This window comes from Nothoprocta perdicaria, unplaced genomic scaffold (genome assembly GCF_003342845.1).
Source record: "Nothoprocta perdicaria isolate Ctin4 unplaced genomic scaffold, notPer1 scaffold_331, whole genome shotgun sequence".
NCBI classification, from domain to species: Eukaryota; Metazoa; Chordata; class Aves; order Tinamiformes; family Tinamidae; genus Nothoprocta; species Nothoprocta perdicaria.
Window position 1 is genome coordinate 386,925 of NW_020455568.1, and position 6,801 is coordinate 393,725.

General features: G+C 49.9%; 1 protein-coding gene across 1 annotated transcript in view; it reads left to right on the top strand.

Annotated features, from left to right (window-relative positions):
* Window positions 1-291: 291 nt before the first annotated feature.
* The window catches only part of LOC112950992 (CMT1A duplicated region transcript 1 protein-like), a 10,149-nt gene continuing 3,639 nt past the window's right edge, over window positions 292-6,801 (top strand). The window contains exons 1-6 of the mRNA XM_026043617.1: window positions 292-1,100; window positions 3,825-4,034; window positions 4,135-4,262; window positions 5,173-5,295; window positions 5,832-5,947; window positions 6,428-6,631. Coding sequence (XP_025899402.1) covers window positions 608-1,100; window positions 3,825-4,034; window positions 4,135-4,262; window positions 5,173-5,295; window positions 5,832-5,947; window positions 6,428-6,631 — 1,274 coding nt within the window. The 5' untranslated portion in view covers window positions 292-607. The remainder of the gene's footprint in view (window positions 1,101-3,824; window positions 4,035-4,134; window positions 4,263-5,172; window positions 5,296-5,831; window positions 5,948-6,427; window positions 6,632-6,801) is intronic.

The following is a 6,801-nucleotide window of genomic DNA, read 5'->3' on the forward strand; positions in this document are numbered from 1 at the left end:
TGCCTCCATCCCGCACAGAGCTGAGCCCCTGGACTTTGGTGCCTCCATCTCATGTGCCTTGATCCTGCGTGGAGCTGAGGCCCTGGACCCGCAGCCTCCATCCCTGTGTGCCTCCATCTTGTGTGGAGCTGAGCTCCTGGACCTCAGTGCCTCCATCCTGTGCACTGACTGAGCCTCCATCCCTGTGTGCCTCCATCCCRCACAGAGCTGAGCCCCTGGACCTGCAGCCTCCATCCTGTGTATTGCTGAGCCTCGATCCCATGTGGAGCTGAGCCTCCATCCCCACGCGCCTCCATCCTACAGTGACAGAGCCAGACGGAGTCCCTGAACCCTTGTGCCTTCATCCTCCTGACTCTGCATCCTACGCTGGACTGAGGCCTCTGAACGCGCTCATCTCCATCCCCCGTGAGCCTCCATCCCACACTGGGCTGAGGCCTCTGAGCCTCCAGGCTTCTGCCTCGTGCTGAGCTGAGGCCCCAGTCCCCATGCGCCTCCATCCCCACGTGGGAGGAGAGCTGGTGGGCGGCCGGAGGCTCCAGCCTTCCGGGCTCTTTGGCTCAGGCCGCTGTCCCTGAGCTCTCCCTGTCCCGGGAGGGCAGCTGGAGCCATGGAGAGGCAGGAGTACAGCCTCTGCTCGGCCCCGAGCCTGCGGTGCGGGAAGGGAACGGACCTGGTGCCCGTGTGCGAAAGCTGCGAGACCTGCGTCTTGGCCTGGAGGATCTTCTCCACCAAGGAGTGGTTCCTGCGGGCCGGCGCGCTCACCCGCAGGAGGTTCCTGCAGGGCATCGTCAAGCGCTTCGACAGCTTCAATCTGCTCTGCTACACCGAGAGGCTCCTGAGAGTGACCCAGGAGAAGGATTTCACTTATGTGCGCTCCGAGATCACCTATGGCCTCAGTGACCGGGACGTGTCCAGCTTCAACGGCGCCCTGGATCCGTGGAGACTAGAGCAAGACATACAGGACACGTGGTGGTGGTTCGCAAAGAGCAGCTACTGGACCAAAGCAAATTACACCCTGCACTTACTGAAGCTCTGCGATGCCAAGCTGCTGTTTGTGGTGGCTGACCTGGTGCGAGAACAGACCGTCTTGGCGAGAACAGGTAACCGCGACGTGAGATCCCACCTGCAGCCGGGCGCTGGCCGCATCAGTCACATCACGGGGCCAGAGGCAACCCTCTAAGTCCTCATGGCATCAAAAGCCACAGAGCTTTGGGGTGGAGTGGCAAGGCTGCACGCGGTGGGAGCCAAGGGCCTTGCAGTGTGGCAGGATTAATGGTTCAGTTGCTGACTAGACACTCAGGGTCACGGATCTTAGCCTAGGGAAAGCTAACCCTAACTTTGGTTACATGTGGGACAAGTGTTCTTGTCTGAGCTAGCTGAAATATTACAATGTAAGAGATCTTTCAATCTTTTTTAATTTACTAGTACTTATTTATCTGCTGCTTATCGGACAGAAAACAATGGACCAAAAAGCTTCCTTCCAGAGCAGGGAGGTCCAAGCGATCTAGGAGTGACTCCCGCCGAGCACTTGCCGCAATGAATTGCATCGGGTTTACTGCATGCTGGCTCTGATGGATGAAAGTTTGCCCTTTAGTTTCTTTCCACGTTATCCACGTGGCAAAGAAAGCGACTGCCYTGTTAGAGGCTCCCAGGACTTCGTCTGGATTCCCGCGAGCTGCAGGGYGCAGCACCAGGGACGAGGCTGGAGATGGCTGCAGCCTCGCCCAGCGCCAGGGCCTGGGTTCCTCGGTCATCTGCGGCATCCCGGGTGGCTCCCGCTGTTGCTCTGGCTGTTCTGCTCTTAAGCAGATGGTTTATTACGTGTAGCAAAACTCTCCCTGCAGGCAGCACAAAGGGTAACAGCTGAAAGCAGCAGTTCAGCCAACACTAGCTATTAATTGTGGCTTTATTTGTCACACGCTATTAACCTTCTGGTTAACGCTGCAAATCCTCTATCACTTCTGGCCCCGATCCTTCCAGCTGAGGAAACAGGATGGCGAAGCAGAGGGAGAGGACACAGGCTGYGGAGGGAACAGGGCCCTTCCTGGCAGCGGGAGTTGGGGCCAGATGGGACTCGGGCTCTGCAGCTTTGCCCTGACCCAGCGCTGTCCTGCCGGGACCAGCTGTCCCTCGGGGCCAGCCGCGTGCGGGCATCGGAGTCGCGCTAAAAACTGAAAAGATGGGATCATTAAAAGGGAATGGAGCCTGCAAGGGTGTGCAGTTGACAGCAGTGCGATGAAAAAGCTTCCTAACATGAATTCTCCTGGGCAACAGATCTCAGAAGGAGTAGCTGTCAACTGAAATCTTTAAGTAGTGAAAAATTTGCTGAAGAAAACCCTGCAGGGACTAGTTCTGCATAGGTAGACATGATGGAATAAATAATATAGCAAAATATATGCTTAGTATACTTTCTAGTCTAGCTTCTGCAATCCCCTAATTGGACTTTAAGGTGCCTGTTGTGATGTGTACGTTGACACTTTGCTCAATTCTTCCAGACAGAGAAGACAGAGATGAATCATCTCCTAAAGTCTTAAACGGCGTCAGAGACGACGGTCGTCCTCATGAAAGCCGGATTCATTTTGCCTTACAGTCTGCTAGTGCTGTATCTGTAAACCTTGTAAGCGCAGTCTCATCCACAAAAGTCAGCCAGTTTGGTAATACAGGTACCACTACCTGAGAATTTAATATTGGAGGAAATCTATAGCACATTGAAGGGCCTGGAACGTTAGCAATTGGCCCTGCTTAGCAATGGTTCTTTTCTGGGCTCATCTAGCCAAAAAGCAGAGCAGATCGTGGCAATGCTTAGCTGGAAAGTTCGAGGAAGTCTGCTACAAAAGGAGATTGTCACTCAGGGGGTGACTCTGTGCTCTGAATCCGCCCCCAAATTTGCTGAGGGGCTGGAAGCCCAATCCTATAGCTGAGATAACCCTTTTGCTCCAAGTGCAGTCGAGAGCACCGAGCTGATGGTYGGTAGAGTTGGAGGTGTTCCACCAGTGCAATCCGAGCTCCGTAATGCCTTGCTGTGCATCCTTTTGAGTTGAAGTTAAAAGCAAGGAAAGCCTTACACCATGGGTGCTTTCAGCTTGACAAAGATGCTCGAGGACACCATGGACACCATTAAACAAACAAAGCAAATGAAAAACTAATGCTAGTAACACGAGAAGGGTGTTGACTCTGTTTACCTTTCCATTACCTTGGAGAGAACAGGAGAGAGGGGTTTTTTTCTTTCTTTTTTTTCCCCCTTCTGCAATATCATGAACGGAACTGTATTTTCATGATGAAAACGGATGAGGATGAGAGGGCCTCCCACTCCTTTCAGACTGAGAGTGCTGTGTTCTTGGCATAAGTGTGCTTTGATATTGCCCTTAAAGACTGGGACAGACCCTGGTCTGTGCTGCTGATCCCTATGGATAGAATTGGAGGACGTAGAGAAAGTATTGCTCTCTTTGTAAGAAAAAATAAATGTCATGTTGCCTTTCCACCATGTCCGAAGAGGGTGTTCTGCAGCATACCTAGTCACCCAATTTTTCCTCACCTCTGAGGAGCCCTCAGCGCCTTTCAGGGCGGTGATGGCTGAGAAGGGTTAGCATCCCACACACCTTCAAGCCCCACAATGGAGCATGACTTGTTCTTCAAGGCGCTGAGTGCTTTCTGCTCCCATAGTACAAAACTGCCCACCGTTTCCTTTGGACCCGTGTGCTGCTGAAGGGCTTTTCAAAGGTAGCTATAAAGTCAACTGACTTTTGCGCTGTGTTACTAACCACTCTACCATTAACAGCGGCTGCAGCTCAAACTCACTGCCTGCCAATTCCGTTGTCTTCTAGGTGGTCAGCTATCAACTAGCCTGTCTGTGTGTCCCCAGAACGGTGAGCACGTCTTCCAGAAGGGACCTGGTATGGATAAATCCTCTACTGCGCCCTTGGTCGCTACAGGTGTCTCTGTGGTTCCAGCATCTTTCCACTCGGTCTTTCATATCAACAAGTACAAGGACTTCATTCGCTGCCTGCCAGCTCACCTGTCCAAGTACATCCTGGGTAAAGGTCCTCTGATTTTCCAGGGGTGGTTTCTCCTAAGGCTCGGAGATGACCTCTGCTTTGCATAGGGGTTAATCACTCTGTCCTCTTCATTCCTCAGCGCTTTTGGATCGAAAATCCCTCAGCACATGTGTGGCTGTGAGTAAATGTTGGGCTTTTCTGGCCAAGGARGTGAAGAGGGAACATGTTTCACAGAAAATAACCCAAGAAGAGATCGTGTGCTTGCAGGTATARGGCTTGGGCTTCTCTCATTATCGTGCACTTTAAAAAGAGGATTTTTTTTCTCTATCTGCCCAGGCCATTAGATGAAAAAGCCTTTTCTGGAGATCACCTCTCAACTTCTTCCTGCTCCTTCTTCTTCCTTTCTCATTCTGCRGAGCTAAAGTGGGTTAAATATTCATATGGTCATAGTAGAGCAAAACAGCCTTTATTGACCTTTAGAGCAGGCAGAACAGTGGCTGGTRTTAGCACCACACAGAAACATGAAAAAGCTGGGTTTCTGTGCAAGAAGCAAGTGGTGGTGGTTGGGACACAGTTGAGCAGAACTTGGGGTAAAGGCTTGTCCTGGTTAGTACAAACCTGCTATAGACTAAAAGAAAATCCCCAAAGTTATGGATTATATGGCTGAGTGCATGCTATTTTTTAGAAAGAGCATGGAAATCCCAGCCTTTTGCTAATGCTCAAAGAAGGTTTAATGAAAGGTTCCATGCGTTAAAATGAATCTTAATCCTATATGGCTAGAGATTTGCTGGGAGCCTTTCACCCCTCAGTAGTTAAGGAGATTCTAAATCAACTGAGTGGCCACTGAAGATGAGATGTGCCTTCAAATTGCACCCATCAAACAGCAAAAGCTTTTCAGCTTATTGAAAGCTACAGACTCCTAAGTTTGAAGAAGAAAAAAAGATATTTTTAAGAAGTTAAATATTGTAGCAATATATATATTTAAGAAATCAAATGTTAGATGAGCAAAGTGGTAAATGCAACCCAATGCTCTTAAGCAGCATCATGAGGACCTGGCAATATTGCCAAAGAAGAAGCCTGCCCGTAGCTTCAGCACTGCACGGAGATGAAGCATGCGAGCAGTATCCCTGTGTGTTAGGGCTGTGTGGTGACCGTGCTGACAGTTGGTGTCTTCCAGGGATCGTGCCCTCGGGGAGTGGTTTCCAACTACGCTAAAATAGTCAATGTGACCATTCCACGGTTGAACAAAGATGGAAATATCATTCAACTGAAAGACCAAAAATGGACTAGTAAGTTGAAGGTATGTCAGAGGTGGTTTTTCTTCTGCGGATCAGTGTGCGGGGAGGGAGGAAGGCGTAACGATGTTGGGAGACTGAACTGGGTGCAGCTTCGCTCTTCTCCTGCCGCTGGCCTGCCCCATCCTGAGCAATTCACAAGCACCAGAACTTGCTCAGCTCCCCTTTGCGCGGGAGGGAGCCTGCACCTCTGAACGGAAGGACCTTGTACCTGCACTAATGCTTCCCTCCGCTTCCTTGAATAGTCTCAAGGGCAGCAGCACTGGAAAGGCTGGGCCGCCTCATGATGACATGAAATTCTTCTCAAATAAAGGGTGCTGTTATCAGGCACTCTACCTTTTGCTACTGAATGCTGTGCAGGGAGCAATCCTTGCTTCTGTACTAATTGGGAGGTTCCTACACACTGGGTGCTTCCCATGGACGTTTTCTATCTCTMTTGGGGTCATCAGCACAGTGGGAATCGAGCTACATGTGCTATGCAGTAACGCTGCGCTCTCCACCCTCCCGGTTAATGCTTTTGTATTTCTCTTTCTGTCTGGAGGAGGATGAGGAAGATAGTCTGCAGTTAGCTTACCATGGTCTGAAAACTGACACCGTACAGTTGGAAGAAAGAAATGTCTTCTGTGGCTCCTACAATATTCGTGTCCTCACGGACCAGTACGTAGACTGCCCAGCTGCTTTCTGCACTAATCCTGTAGGGCTAAAGAAACCTGAAACCTGTCAGAAAAACCTGAGACTTCGGTGGGAATGGGTGGCTGGAAAAGGGTCTTTCAGCATCGGTGTTTTAAGAATCCACAGCATATTACCATTTTTAAAATAAGATACCAAGATGAGWCATTTTTAGAGATGTAAGGAACATCAACCCATGGAGGGTCGCAASGAGCATGATGCTGGGAGGAGCCACCTCCCCTTTTCAACCTTACTTCCCAGAAACTAACTTGGGTATACGGAACTATGAACCTTGCTCGTGATGCCCTGCATAGGATTCACATCCCTAAGTGTGTTGTCCATCAGCTCGCTTTATAATTCAGCATCAAGTGTTATAGAAATGCCTGACAATAATTGCTGTAGCCTGTTGAGACCTGTTGGAAGTCATTATCTGGCTAAAGCTCAGCTCAATCACTGCTTCTTATGCAGATTAGACCCGAACAGAGTAATTCACTACAGTGGTGGAAACTTGGTAGCTGTTGGTTCTGCAGACCGAAAAGTGAGATTTTTGGGCGTGCTGGAAATGAAAGAAGTGCTGCCAATGCTCTCGGGCCACGCTGGGAGCATCAAAGCGCTCTACCTCAATGAGAAGGAAGGATTCGTTCTCAGCGCAAGCTTTGATCTCAGCATCAGGTGAGCAGCACTAGGACTGTGCCCCAGGATACCACCAGACTCTTGAGAAATCTAGAAAAAAAACAAACTTTAAACCTTCCAGCCCAAACTTCAGGAATTTTCCTTCACATCATTTTCATTAGGATAATGGAAAAAAAGGAAAGGGGAAAGGGGAAAGGAAAAAAAGGAAA